Source organism: Salmo salar, chromosome ssa16 (genome assembly GCF_905237065.1).
Source record: "Salmo salar chromosome ssa16, Ssal_v3.1, whole genome shotgun sequence".
In the NCBI taxonomy this organism is placed as follows: domain Eukaryota; kingdom Metazoa; phylum Chordata; class Actinopteri; order Salmoniformes; family Salmonidae; genus Salmo; species Salmo salar.
The window spans coordinates 63,784,174-63,799,516 of NC_059457.1; the positions used below are offsets into that span (position 1 = coordinate 63,784,174).

Sequence of the window (15,343 nt, forward strand, 5' to 3'; positions counted from 1 at the left end):
TAGTTAGCGGGGTGCTCGCTAATAGCCTTTCAAATCGGTGACGTCACTCGCTCTGAGACCTTGAAGTAGTTGTTCTCCTTGCTTTGCAAGGGCCGCGGCTTTTGTGGAGCGATGGTTAACGATGCTTCGAGGGTGGCTGTTGTCGATGTGTTCCTGGTTCGAGCCCAGGTAGGGGCGAGGAGAGGGACGGAAGCTATACTGTAACACTGGCAATACTAAAGTCCCTATAAGAACATCCAATAGTAAAAGGTATATGAAATACAAATGGTATAGAGAGAAATAGTCCTATAATTCCTATAATAACTACAACCTAAAACTTCTTACCTGGGAATATTGAAGACTCATGTTAAAAGGAACCACCAGCTTTCATATGTTCTCATGTTCTGAGCAAGGAACTTAAACGTTAGCTTTTTTACATGGCACATATTGCACTTTTACTTTCTTCTCCAACACTTTGTTTTTGCATTATTTAAACCAAATTGAACGTTTCATTATTTATTTGAGGCTAAATTGATTTTATTGATGTATTATATTAAGTTAAAATAAGTGTTCATTCAGTATTGTTGTAATAGTCATTATTACAAATAAATAAATACAAATCGGCCGATTAATCAGTATCCGCTTTTTTTGGCCCTCCAATAATAGGTATCGGCGTTGAAAAATCATAATCGGTCGACCTCAACTAGCAACAGCCTCTATGGTGCACGCCAGGACACCTGCTTCTTTGAAACATATCTAGCTGTAACCTATATCATGTTGTTTTGGCAGTATAATTAAATATGCTGAAAATGAATGCACTGCAGTTGACTGTGTGGATTGCTGGTGGGTAGATTTAATGTGACAGTTTCCTATCGAGGACCTGAAATGCCATACTCCAGCCAATGTCAAGTCAAGGTTGCCTTGTAGCTGAGCAACCCAGGGGCGATAGATAGGAGCGCTGCAGTATCTGCAACTGTGCAGCCAAAGCTCTCTCCTCACATGCATGCGCACACACACACACACACACAACACAAGCCCGCTGCCTATCAGTCAGCACATAAGCCCCGATGCAGATCAGCTCAGTCAAAGGTTAATGTAAAAACGCAGAAACGATTAGGAGGTTTGGTGGGCCGTTTTCCCTGCGCTATGAAAAGTCTGGAATTCCCTCTGCAATAACCACACCATGTTCAGGCCTTAGGGGAAAATTCCCAATTCAAAAGCCAAGCCTTATACTGTGTGTATTGTGAATCTACCTACCATCAACAAGACTGCATTTCTTAACAGCCAGCGCAATTTTCTGTTTTCTTGCCATGACTCTATAGTAGGGCTCGGCGATATGGCCAAATTATCATATCAGTTTTTTCTCTCTCGGTATGACAGTATTTTATGCTTAGAAATGTGTTTTATGAGTAGTACGTGCCCCTCGGGTGGCAGCATACATTCTAAGTGATTTCAATGGGTCTCTCCATTCTGAATGTTTTATACTATTCAATTCAACCAAAATATGTACTGCACTTTAATCATTTTCTGCATTTCCACACATGGCTGCACAATATGGGCAAAAAAATCTAGAACTTATTTTTCACCAAATGTTGCAATTGTGTTTTGACTTGCGATTTAGATCCAACACACTTGGGTGAACATTTGGAATCATGGAAACAGAATGTTTATTCTATATTTAGAATATAACAGTGGAGGCTGCTGAGGGGAAGACAACTCATAATAATGGCTGCAATGGAGTAAATAGAATGATATCAAACATGTTTGATACCACGCCATTCCAGCCATTATATTCCATCCCAGACATTATTATGAGCCGTCCTCCCGTGGAATATAAATTTTAGTGGGCACTTTAAATACAGCGTTGTTTGATATGACAACAAATGAAAATGTCAGGGAGGAGTTATTGTGACAGGGTAGGAACCAAAGTGTTGGTCAGTGTTTCCTAGGAGACCCTATAATCTTTGGCTACATTAAATGTTTCTTTATGTTGGCAACATATTCATGCTTCTCCTATTCCTCTTTCATTTAGAAGATACTGTTGCACAAACAACATGCTGATTTAGGCCTACACCATCACTGGTATCAGGCTGTATAGCTAGCTACGTTTGCTCTGACTCAGTACATTTAATAGCTAGCTAGCCAGCCAGCTAACTAGTGATTAGCATTAGCGGCTAACAAGATTTAGCTAAACATGCTAAGGAAAAACAAACTAGGTGTTTGCAGATGTAAGAAAAAGAAACTAATAGTGTCATTTTATAACGCTTGTGGATTTATATTAAGGAAAGTGAAAACAACATCGGGTGGGGATAGGTCTGTGTGGAAAGCAGAATGGAGAGTGCGGAGAGGGATGACCCAAGTTTTTTATTTTTATTTTATTTAACTAGGCAAGTCAGTTAAGAACAAATTCTTATTTACAATGACGGCCTACCGTCGTAATGGTTTAAACTACAAAAATGGATGTTGCACAAGGCATATCCCATTTAACAAATCAAACATTCAAATACCGTTATAGAAGGTAAAGTAAAAACCCCAAATGGTCCATGCATCAATACCGGTATATAGTAAAATACAGTATACCGCCCAGCCGTACTCTATGATATTGAATAAAGCTGATAAACAGAGAAAAATCCAAAGCCCCATTTGAGAGGGAGATGCAAGTCCAGCAAAGCAGTTCCCCCAGCCTTTGCTGCTAAGACGCCAAACCAGAAAACCAAATAACTGAATTAGCATGCTAACACTGATCATTGGCGCCAGAGCAGCACAGTGGGTCTCCTACAAGTCAGCCAAAACTCAGCAGGCTATAGCACTGGAAAGTGAAACTGTGGAGGCAAAAGGCACTCTATGCTATGGCCTTGTGACCAAAATCATATTACAAAATCAAAGCATGTCACTTCCTTCATGCCCCTCAAATCAAGATAACTTGGGGTAGGGTGTCATTGACAGCAATAAAGTTCAATGCACATTAATAATTTATATGATCTTTCTTGACAGCCAAGCTGGCATTGCTTCTAGAGTCAGACAGTGGAGCTTGGTTTAGGTTGGGCTACTGGGTGTGTGTGTGTGAGGCAATGCCAAACATGGCTGTTAAAAACCACTCGCTCTCTCTTTCTCTGCAGGTCTCCCTCTGACAAAAACACACACACAAATGCATGCTAGTGGCATGGCGAGATGTCAGACAGAAATATCCTAGAGTAGACACGTTTTTTGAGGGATATTAATTTTATTAGCTAAACAAAAGATGCAAAATAATCCAACCTGTGCAAGACTAATGATGTCAGGGCAAGGGCACAACCCAGCTTTTGGCAATAGCTAACTAGCAAGTTAGATATGGCTAGGTCCAAAGCCGCCTTTTCTATTGCAAATAGAAAGCTATGGCCATGACATTCCTATTGAAGCGAAGCAAAATATTAAAATTAAAGCATACCTAGGTAGCAAGCTAACTGGCCAGTTAACCTGTTTGGGATAGGGGGCAGTATTTTCACGGCCGGATAAAAAACGTACCCGATTTAATCTTTTTACTACTCCTGCCCAGAAACTAGAATATGCATATAATTAGTAGATTTGGATAGAAAACACTCTAAAGTTTCTAAAACTGTTTGAATGGTGTCTGTGAGTAACTGATATGGCAGGCCAAAACCTGAGAAGATTCTATACAGGAAGTGCCCTGTCTGACAATTTGTTCTCCTTCTAGGGCATCTCTATCAAAAATACAGCATCTCTGCTGAAACGTGACATTTTCTAAGGCTTTCATTGGCTCTCAGAAGGCACCAGAAAGTGGAATGAGAGCTCTCCAATCTCTGTGCGAAAAACAGCAGGAGTTTTTGTGAGTGGTCCTGCTGAGAACAATGACACTGGAGTCCGCGTGCACGAGACGACTACATGTTTTTCTTTCAGTGTTTGAATGAATACAACGTCGCCCGGTTGGAATATTATCGCAATTGTACGAGAAAATTAGCATAAAAATGTATTTTAAACAGCGTTTGACATGCTTCGAAGTACGGTAATGGAATATTTTGACATTTTTTGTCACGAAATGCGCCCGCGCGTCACCCTTCGGATAGTGACCTCAACGCACGAACAAAACGGAGCTATTTCAATATAACTATGGATTATTTCGAACCAAAGCAACATTTGTTGTTGAAGTAGAAGTCCTGGGAGTGCATTCTGACGAAGAACAGCAAAGGTAATCCAATTTTTCTTATAGTAAATCTGAGTTTGGTGAGGGCCAAACTTGGTGGGTGTCAAATTAGCTAGCCATGATGGCCGGGCTATGTACTCAGAATATTGCAAAATGTGCTTTCACCGAAAAGCTATTTTAAAATCTGACACCGCGATTGCATAAAGGAGTTCTGTATCTATAATTCTTAAAATAATTGTTATGTTTTTTGTCAACGTTTATCGTGAGTAATTTAGTAAATTCACCGGAATTTTGCGGTGGGTATGCTAGTTCTGAACATCACATGCTAATGTAAAAAGATGGTTTTTGATATAAATATGAACTTGATTGAACAAAACATAAATGTATTGTATGACATAATGTCATAGGAGTGTCATCTGATGAAGATCATCAAAGGTTAGTGCTGCATTTAGCTGTGGTTTTGGTGACATATATGCTTGCTTTGAAAATGGCTGTGTGATTATTTTTGGGAGGGTACTCTCCTGACATAATCTAATCTTTTGATTTCGCTGTAAAGCCTTTTTGAAATCGGACAATGTGGTTAGATAAAGGAGAGTCTTGTCTTTAAAATGGTGTAAAATAGTCATATGTTTGAGAAATTGAAGTTATAGCATTTTTGAGGTATTTGTATTTCGCGCCACGCTATACCATTGGATATTGGTGAGGCGTTCCGCCCTAACAGGTTAACTGTCAATGGACCGTCGTTAGCAAGCTAGTCAGTCTGCTAGCCGTTGGCTTACATGATTGGTTGCTAGCTAGTCTGATTAGTCAGGCTGTAATACATAATTAATGGGTATATACAGCCTGGCACATTTGTGTGAAAAATCTTGTAAATGTTCCTTACAAGCCAGAATGTTGCAAATAAATTGCGTTGAAACTTACTCTGTGCAGTTTGTCCTTCAGATGCTCAAAATTTGACACACAATATCCAAAGGAAAGTATTGTTTATCCTACTTTTTAGCAGCAGGTAGGTATATGGTTCAGTTAGGCACCTAGATAAAATTAGTTTTACATTAGATATTCAGTTCTCTCTCATCAATAGCTATTGAGCCATGCATGCCACAACAATGAAAATGTTATATTCTGAATGCTTGGTTCAATATCTATTGACGAGATAATATCCAATAAAACTACCTTTATTACCTCGGTGCCGAACCCAACAATATAATAACATATGTAACTACCTACCTGCTCTCTAGTCGGGTAAACAATACTTTCTTGTGGATATTTTGTCTCAAATTAAGAGCAGCTGAAGTGAAAGACAAACCACACAGACAACCGGTAGAGTAAGTTGAAATATTCAACATTCTGTCTTGTAAGGAACACTTACCCGATTTTGCACACAAACGTTTCAGCCTGTAGATAATTTAACGTGAGCAATTAATTGTGCATTACAGTCTGATTAATCCGACTAACGTTAGTTGCTAATGTTAGGGTTGAACTGGCTATTTGTATGCATAACCTTTATAATATTCCGGGGAAGCTATGCTACAATATTAAGTACATCAACAGGTGATCTACCCGTAGTTTAAGACAAGAAGAACTACAACCGGCAACAGGAAGTGCGTCACGACGCTGGGATCAGCCTGCACGCCGACGTTAGGAGGAGCAAGTTTAAACCACGCTCCTCCTCCCTCTGACAGGCCAGCATTGAGCGGGAACTATCTCTGTCAGTATAAAAGAGAACAATAGGATGTGTCGCTCTCTTCTCTGTTTTGCCCTGCGAGGTAAAACAGCGAGACCGTATATATACGAACCACACATATACCACACACGCGTTTGCATTAATTAAAGTACAGCTAAATCAGAAGTTACTATGTGCTGACTATTTTGTTCTGTTACCAGAAACGAACTGTCGTAACTTTAACACTAACTAACGTTAATGTGACCCAAACTGCTACAGACCTATATCTATCCTACCTTGCCTTTCTAAGGTCTTCGAAAGCCAAGTTAACAAACAGATTACCGACCATTTCGAATCCCACCGTACCTTCTCCGCTATGCAATCTGGTCCTAAACGCTCAAGGTCCTAAACGATATCTTAACCGCCATCGATAAGAAACAATACTGTGCAGCCGTATTCATTGACCTGGCCAAGGATTTCGACTCCGTCAATCACCACATCCTCATCAGCAGACTCAACAGCCTTGGTTTCTCAAATGATTGCATCACCTGGTTCACCAACTACTTCTCTGATAGAGTTCAGTGTGTCAAATCGGAGGGCCTGTTGTCCGGGCCTCTGGCAGTCTCTATGGGGGTGCCACAGGGTTCAATTCTTGGGCCGACTCTCTTCTCTGTATACATCAATGATGTCGCTCTTGCTGCTGGTGATTCTCTGATCTCTACGCAGACGACACTATTCTGTATACTGCTGGCCCTTCTTTGGACACTGTGTTAACAACCCTCCAGACGAGTTTCAATGCCATACAACTCTCCTTCCGTGGCCTCCAACTGCTCTTAAATACAAGTAAAACTAAATGCATGCTCTTCAACCGATCGCTGCCTGCACCTGCCCGCCCGTCCAGTATCACCACTCTGGACGGTTCTGACTTAGAATATGTGGACAACTACAAATACCTAGGTGTCTGGCTGGACTGTAAGCTCTCCTTCCAGACTCAGATCAAACATCTCCAATCCAAAGTTAAATCTAGAATTGGCTTCCTATTTCGCAACAAAGCATCCTTCACTCATGCTGCCAAACATACCCTCGTAAAACTGACCATCCTACCGAACCTCGACTTCGGCGATGTCATTTACAAAATAGCCTCCAATACCCTACTCAATAAATTGGATGCAGTCTATCACAGTGCCATCCATTTTGTCACCAAAGCCCCATATACTACCCACCACTGCGACTTGTACTCTCTCATTGGCTGGCCCTCTCTTCATACTCGTCACCAAACCCACTGGCTCCAGGTCATCTACAAGACCCTACTAGGTAAAGTCCCCCCTTATCTCAGCTCGCTGGTCACCATAGCAGCACCCACCCGTAGCACGCGCTCCAGCATGTATATCTCACTGGTCACCCCCAAAGCCAATTCCTCCTTTGGCCACCTCTCCTTCCAGTTCTCTGCTGCCAATGACTGGAACGATCTACAAAAATCTCTGAAACTGGAAACACTTATCTCCCTCTCTAGCTTTAAGCACCAACTGTCAGAGCAGCTCACAGATTACTGCACCTGTACATAGTCCATCTACAATTAGCCAAAAACAACTACCTCTTCCCCTACTGTATTTATTCATTTATTTATTTTGCTCCTCTGCGCCCCAGTATTTCTACTTTGCACATTCATCCACTGCAAATCTACCATTCCAGTGTTTTACTTGCAATATTGTATTTACTATTTATTGCCTTTACCTCCCTTCTCACCTCATTTGCTCACATTGTATATAGACTTATTTTTCTACTGTATTATTGACTGTTTGTTTTACTCCATGTGTAACTCTGTGTTGTTGTATGTGTCGAACTGCTTTGCTTTAGCTTGGCCAGGTCGCAGTTGTAAATGAGAACTTGTTCTCAATTTGCCTACCTGGTTAAATAAAGGTGAAATAAAAAAAATGTCAATAATTGCTAACTAACGTTAGATAGCTTACTTAACATCACATTCAACACAAATTAACTTGGTTGGCTAAAATAATGAACCTTGGAAATATCATCCACTAAAATGCATACAATGGCATATGACTGGTTAGCTAGCTAATAACACGAAATGGGCTGATAAGTGCAGTGCAGCGATTTCCTACCGACCGTCTTGTCTGCCCCCTACCAGCCACTGTTACCAGCTTGCGCGAGCTAGGCTAGCCAGCAATTCTTCCACATTTTTACTGATTGATTAACATATTTTTCTTACCTCATCGTTCGTTTTCCATTCTTAAATAATTGATATGCTAAGGAACTGTGTGTTACTTATAAGATAAAATTGAATGAATTCCCCTGCAATGATCGATTTAGCGAGATATTTCCCCTGTAATTGCAAATTCCCTTCCACCAAGGGCCCGCCGTAAGGCTACGCAAATTGGAAAATGGGGTACTACCGCGAGATGTTGAGTTTTCTGAGCATCTGCAATATCGAGCCAATCAGCCATCGAGATAATATGATCGACGTAAAATTGTACTAATCACATATAGGAAAAATTTGATGGAAGTGGCCCATTGGACTATAATCATTGATTGACAATGAATTCTGTGAATGCGATAAAACAAAAATCGAAAGGGCATCCTAAACCAATCTCGCGGTATCAACATTTTTGGGCGTATGGAGGATTTAAAGGAAACCATACAAATATTTGTTGATGCACGTAGTTAGCCGACGTTAGCTATTTTTCTGCCCATTTTCTTTAAACCGAAGACCGTTAGTTAATATCATATGTCCAATATGACATGTATTTGTTTTGTAAGATATCTGCATACTCATTGACATGACTTAACAGTTTTTACTTTCAATGCACAGTTAAACAAAGCATTGCCAACTGACGTCAGTTGCTCTAATTGCACGTGAATTGCACCTGCATATTGACAGTTTTTCCACCATGAAAGGGCTTTACTGTAAAGTGGGTGAAACCGCTGCAGAGGCGAAATTTGTCATCCAGGAAACGGTGAGTGTCCAGCATAATAATGTAGCTATCGCTTTAGTCTAGCATGCCAACGCTTTTAGCAGGAATGCTCATAGTTGGCTGTCTGACAAACTCACTGATTGTCTTTTCAACTTGTCACAGAATGTACCCAGTGCCCTCGGTAGCAACCAGGTCAAAGTGCAAGTGAAGGCATGTGCCCTTAGTCCACTGGATTTAAAAGTAAGTGTAAATGTGTGTTATACTCATTGTATTGTCAATGTTGACTATAAAGACCTAGGAATAGCTCTACTGTCTCAGTCATAATGGACAAGACTTACTGTTGTCACTTTCAATATGCTGCTTAAAATAAGTATCAGACCAGTTTTATTAGTATAAATAATTTGGGGACCAAAGTATGTGTTGCTTTTGGTCAGGGTTGCTGTAGGACAGGCCTACCTTACATGGCCACACATCATGTATGGCTGTATGGGCTACTTGTCACATTTCCTTACCCTCTCTCCTCTGGTTAGCTCCATGAGGATCTAAAGTTCCAAAAGGACCTGGTGCCAGTAGGGAGGGAGATTGTTGGGATTGTCCTCCAAGGTAAACAGGATATCCACTTCATGGATTGTAATTGACCTTGTTTATCACGTTGATGTTTAGTACATTCATTTCACAATGTACTATATTTTTGGAACAAACCTTTAATCGTTTGCAACATTTTTGTTCTGTCTTCAGTTGGGCCTAAGGTGACCTTTTTCCAACCTGATGATGAAGTTGTAGGTAAATGTTACAGGTGGGATCTGAACCCGCTACATAAGGATAAATCCTAGACCTTCAAAACATCCCCTTATTTTGATGATTTTGACATTGTCAACGGCAATGTTCCCGATAATCTATTGAAAGACCCTTCCCATTTATAATTTTTGGATATGACCATGGTGTATTTATCTGGGCTTTGCTTTTCCCTTCTTGCGCATGACAGGAATTCTGCCCTTGGATACAGCGATGTCTGGTTTGTGCGATACCGTCATCATCAACGAGAATCATCTTGGTATGTTGCACACATCCAAAATCCAAATGTTACGCAAGAGTGCATCTATTAGCACTTGTTGGTATAAAGTGATTTCTTGGTACAAATTAAGTAATTGTTTCTTATGCAATAAATTAGTGACTTTTGTGTTCGTTCACCAGTTCAGAAGCCAGAGAAGTTGAGATGGGTGGAGGTGGCAGGGGCCATTCGGGATGGACTCCGGGCCTATACAGCCCTCCATACCCTAGCCCGTATGGCATCCGGGAACACACTGCTGGTGCTGGATGGAGCCAGTGTAGGTATTTCCCCATAGTGGCCACTGATTAGTGGCCCCTCATCTGAGCATTCAATGGCACTGTAGAAATCCATAATTGGACATCACAAGAAGATGGTAGCAAAGAATCTTAATAGTAGCACACAATTTCTCTTTAAGAGAACAAGACTACTAACTGCTATTTTGGCTGTGTTTATGCCTTTCAGCCCTTTGGAGTTCTGGCCATCCAGCTAGCCCACTCCCATGGGGTTAAAGTACTGGCGTCAGCTCTGTCCTCCGAGGACCAGAAGTTCCTGGAGCAGCTTCGGCCCAGCGTCGGTGAGAACAGGGAGGGGGCCAACGTGTGTGTAAATATAGTAGTGGTGTCACAGTAGAGAAGGTGTTGGAAGTTGAGGATTGTAAATTGATGCAGCCGGGTAATAATGGCTGTGAAGAGACAGCGTTATTATCAGTTGCCTAAACCACTCTCATCATGAAAAATACAGTAGTAAAGTTCTGACAGCAACACACAGGACCAGTTCCTCAGACACAGGTTAAGCAGAGTCCCGGACTGAAAAGCATGCTAGATTTAAATTCTCTGGGAAACTGGCCCGTAGTATTTAATCCTAGTCTATGCTCTCTGTTTCCTCTGTCTCATTCTCCGCTCTTACCACTCTTACCCCTGTCACTCTTTGACTCAAATCACGCATTCTAGGGGTGCGAGAGTCTCTTGTAGGTAAGTTTTGTGGGTGTCCCCTTGGAGGTCAATGGAAATGGAGTACCAAAAATGCTTCTTTATTGTTGGAACACTGTTTGGCTTGTGGCCTTCATAAGGGTTTTCCCTGTCCTGTGTCTAGCCAGAGTGATAGGTGTGTGGGATGCCAAGGTGGACCTGGTGGATTCCTGTTTGGAAGAGACGGGCGGTCTAGGGGTGGACATTGTCATTGACTCTGGAGGTAAGAAGCCAGTAGGTGGTTGTTATCCATTATGCTAGCTAGCTTTCTCAAACATGAATTGTAGTGCTGTGAGTGTGTGCTTCTGTGATTTTGTATTTTAACACAACGGTAAAGGTTTGTAACAGGAATAGAAGGAAAATGGAGTCAGTGTTGTGCCCTGTTGTTTTTATACCCCTGACACAAGCTTAAGAGGTGTCCTTCAAAGTTATTGTGGTGATGTTGTTCCTCCAGTGAGATTGCATGAGGAGGAGCCAGAGGCCAGGTGTCTTCTGCCCTACAAGCATGACATCATCACCCTGCTCGGGGTCGGAGGTCACTGGGTTACAACTGAGCAAAACCTGCAGGTAGACTGCAGTCAAGTATTCCATCCATTCGTGTTGGATTAGAGCAGCCATTTGGCAGTTCAGTTCCACTAGTCGTCATATAAGATTTATTCATCACTACTTGTCACACTCATACATACAATGGGTGATTGAAATATTGTTTGTTTGTTACAAGCTTATTAATGTGTGCTTTTTGAGAAGTTAAACATACTGCAAAAAACAGACCATGAACACTGCCAATGTTATGTTGGGAGGAGTGAAGAGATCTGGGTTAATGGTGTTTCCTGTAATAATGTGTACAGTTGAAGTCGGAAGTTTACATACATACACACCTTAGCCAAATACATTTAAACTCAGTTTTTCACAATTCCTGACATTTAATCCTAGTAAAAATTTCCTGTCTTAGGTCAGTTAGGATCACCACTTTATTTTAAGATTGTGAAATGTCAGAATAATAGTAGAGAGAATTATTTATTTCAGCTTTTATTTCTTTCATCACATTCCCAGTGGGTCAGAAGTTTACATGCATTCAATTAGTATTTGGTAGCATTGCCTTTAAATTGTTTAACTTGGGTCAAATATTTCGGGTAGCCTTCCACAAGCTTCCCACAATAAGTGAATTTTGGCCCTTTCCTCCTGACAGAGCTGGTGTAACTGACTCAGGTTTGTAGGCCTCTTGCTCGCACACGTTTTTTGTAGTTCTGCCCACAAATGTTCTATAGGATTGATGTCAGGGCTTTGTGATGGCCACTCCAATACCTTGACTTTCTTGTCCTTAAGTCATTTTGCCACAACTTTGGAAGTATGCTTGGGGTCATTGTCCATTTGGAAGACCCATTTGCGACCAAGCTTTAACTTCCTGACTGATGTTTTGATGTTGCTTCAATATATCCACATAATTTTTCTTCCTCCATGATGCCATCTATTTTGTGAAGTGCACCAGTCCCTCCTACAGCAAAGCACCCCCACAACATGATGCTGCCACCCCCGTGCTTCACGGTTGGGATGGTGTTCTTCGGCTTGCAAGCCTCCCCCTTTTTCCTCCAAACATAATGGTCATTATGGCCAAACAGTTCTATTTTTGTTTCATTAGACCAGAGGACATTTCTCCAAAAAGTACAATCTTTGTCCCCATGTGCAGTTTCAAACCGTAGTCTGGCTTTTTTTATGGCAGTTTTGGAGCAGTGGCTTCTTCCTTGCTGAGCGGCCTTTCAGGTTATGTCGATATAGGGCTCGTTTTACTGTGGATATAGATACTTTCGTACCTGCTTCTTCCAGCATCTTCACAAGGTCCTTTGCTGTCGTTCTGGGATTGATTTGCAGTTTTTGCACCAAAGTACGTTAATCTCCAGGAGACAGGACACGTCTCCTTCCTGAGCGGTATGACGGCTGCGTGGTCCAATGGTGTTTATACTTGCGTATTATTGTTTGTACAGATGAACGTGGTACCTTCAAGCATTTGGAGATTGCTCCCAAGGATGAACCAGACTTGTGGAGGTCTACACATTTTTTTTCTGAGGTCTTGGTTGTTTCTTTTGAGATTCCCATGATGTCGAGCAAAGACGCGCTGAGTTTGAATGTAGGCCTTGAAAAACATCCACAGGTACACCTCCAAATGACTCAAATGATGTCAATTAGCCTATTAAAAGCTTCTAAAGCCATGACATCATTTTCTGGAATTTTCCAAGCTGTTTAAAGGCACAGTCAACTTAGTGTATGTAAACTTCTGACCCACTGGAATTGTGATACAGTGAATTATAAGTTAAATAATCTGTCTGTAAACAATTGTTGGAAAAATTACTTGTCATTTACAAAGTAGATGTCCTTAGCCGACTTGCCAAAACTTTAGTTTGTTAACAAGACATTTTTTTTAATGACTCCAACCTAAGTGTATGTAAACTTCAACTGAATTAACGCAGTCTTCCCATTGACCTTCAAGTGGATTTGCTCAAGTTTTGTACACAACGTCTTTTGTTTGGAGTTTAATCTGAGCTCGTCTCTCTTCTGTTTCTCAGCTGGACCCTCCAGATAGCCGCAGCCTCTTCCTGAAGGCCGCCTCCCTGTCCTTCCTCAACGAGGAGGTGTGGGGGGCATCCAGTGCCCGCCAGGGGAGGTACCTCCGTATCCTTTAGCTTACCCAGCCCCTCTGGGTCAGCCTCTGGAGGGGGCAGGAATTTAAAATCTAACTATAATTCATTGAGATGAAGCAAACATATTAAAATGAAAATCTGATATAAAGGGTTGAGCATGGATAATATAATTGCTATTGTGTTATATGTTAACCTTACATGCTCCTTTTCAGACATCATGAAGGATATAGTGGAGAAGCTTTCCACTGGGACCTTAAGGTACAGCAGAACTGCAATAATGAGTGTGCATGTGCAGTGCAAGTGTGAATAAGCAAAGGCCTCCCGAGTGGCACAGCGGTCTAAGGCACTGCATCGCAGTGCTTGAGGCGTCACTACAGACCGGGTTCGATCCCAGGCTGTGTCGCAGCCGGCCGCGACCGGGAGACCCACGAGGCGGCGCACAATTGGCCCAGCGTCGTCCGGGTTAAGGGAAGGTTTGGCCGGCCGGGATGTCCTTGACCCATCGCGCTCTATCTACTCCTTATGGTGGGCTTGGCTCATGCATGCTGGCTTCGGTGTTTTCTCCGACACATTGATGCAGCTGGCTTCCAGGTTAAGCGAGCAGTGTGTCAAGAAGCAGTGCGGCTTGGCAGGGTCGTGTTTCGGAGGACACATGGCTCTCGACCTTCGCCTCTCCCGAGTCTGTATGAGTTGCAGCAATGGGACAAGACTGTCACTATCAATTTGGATATCACGAAAGAGGGGTGAAAAGAAAGTTTTCCAAAATATGTTTGAATAAGCATGGTTATACTGTACATTTGATATTGGTATGTTATGAGTTTGTTTATCCTGGTGGACAGTGCTCACTTTGTCCTCTGTCTTGTGCAGGCCCCAGCTAGAGGACCCGGTGCCTTTGTATGATGCCACAGTTTCCATGGAGATGGTGCAAAAGAATCAAGTCCGGAAGAGGTTGGTTATTCAACTCTGAGGCGGACAGACACTGGTCCAGCATTCCCCTTGTCAAAGACAGGCTCCCAAATTCTGCCTCTCATATTTTCTATGTATTTGTGGCCAGCAGTGGTGGAAAAAGTACCCAATTGTCATACTTGAGTAATAGTATAGATACCTTAATAGAAAGTTACTCATGTAAAAGTCACCCAGTAAAATTCTACTTGAGTAAAAATCTAAAAGTATTTGGGTTTTAAATGTATTTAATTATCAAAAGTAAATGTAATTGCTAAAATATACTTAAGTATCAAAAGTAAAAGTATAAATAATTTCAAATTCCTAAGGATAGCCAGGGGGACACTCCAACACCCAGACATTATTTACAAAAGATACATGTGTTTAGTGAGTCCGCCAGAGCATAGGCAGTAGGGATGACCACGTGTTCTCTTGATAAGTGTGTGAATTTCACTTTTTTTCTCCTGTCCTGCTCAGCGTTCAAAATGTAATGAGTTTTTTTGGTTGGAAGGGGAAATGTATGGAATAAAAAGTACAATATTTTCTATAGGAATGTAGTGAAGTAATTGTAAAATACAGATACCCTAAAAAACGACTTATGTAAGAATACTTTAAAGTACAACTTCATTGGTGGTGTAAAGTACTTGCCAGTCATCCCAATACAATGTAAATATGTGCCAGTTTCTGAGTTGATCAAAACATATCAAATTAGATGGATATCTAATGTTTGCTCTGCTTAGTGTAATTACATTCAGCACATTGAGGCTTGTCTTTTTATTAAAAACCTTTGTGGTTAATCCTCAATCATTGTCATTTTTTACAGCCTCCAACAGAGCAACACATCAGTGGCATGTTTAGTAGGACACACCGTAGCAAATCATTTCGCCACAGACATCTGTAGAACCTTCTGTTTGAAAAAAGTTTTCAGTTTGGTGCCTTACTGAACATGACCCAGCTTGAATTCTACATAAACTGCAACTGTGCTTTTCATGTGTCATTTGTGACCAGAGAAATTCTCACTAAATGATTAATC

The 15,343-nt window shown here is 41.5% G+C and overlaps 2 protein-coding genes across 12 annotated transcripts in view; one reads left to right on the top strand and one right to left on the bottom strand.

The window, feature by feature from the left end:
• Positions 1-8,179, bottom strand: part of LOC106574310 (intersectin-1) — a 67,607-nt gene extending 59,428 nt beyond the window's left edge. For all 10 annotated transcript variants that reach the window (XM_014150137.2, XM_014150134.2, XM_014150136.2 and 7 more), the window contains exon 1: positions 8,011-8,179. The gene's annotated coding sequence lies outside the window, so the exon portion shown is untranslated. The remainder of the gene's footprint in view (positions 1-8,010) is intronic.
• Positions 8,180-8,393: 214 nt separating this feature from the next.
• LOC100196748 (quinone oxidoreductase-like protein 1) lies at positions 8,394-15,114 on the top strand. Of its 2 annotated transcripts, XM_014150142.2 has the most exons (13): positions 8,394-8,755; positions 8,876-8,953; positions 9,244-9,316; positions 9,452-9,496; positions 9,699-9,767; positions 9,908-10,041; positions 10,227-10,338; positions 10,715-10,735; positions 10,857-10,955; positions 11,187-11,299; positions 13,294-13,399; positions 13,581-13,626; positions 14,236-15,114. In XM_014150142.2, exons 1-13 carry the CDS (start codon positions 8,690-8,692, stop codon positions 14,333-14,335), a joined length of 1,062 nt encoding a protein of 353 aa, XP_014005617.1. In that variant the 5' UTR covers positions 8,394-8,689; the 3' UTR covers positions 14,336-15,114. The 2 variants fall into 2 exon arrangements, with proteins under 2 accessions (XP_014005617.1, XP_014005618.1); XM_014150143.2 differs by lacking the exon at positions 10,715-10,735 and having other exon boundaries at positions 8,395-8,755.
• The last annotated feature ends 229 nt before the right edge of the window (positions 15,115-15,343 follow it).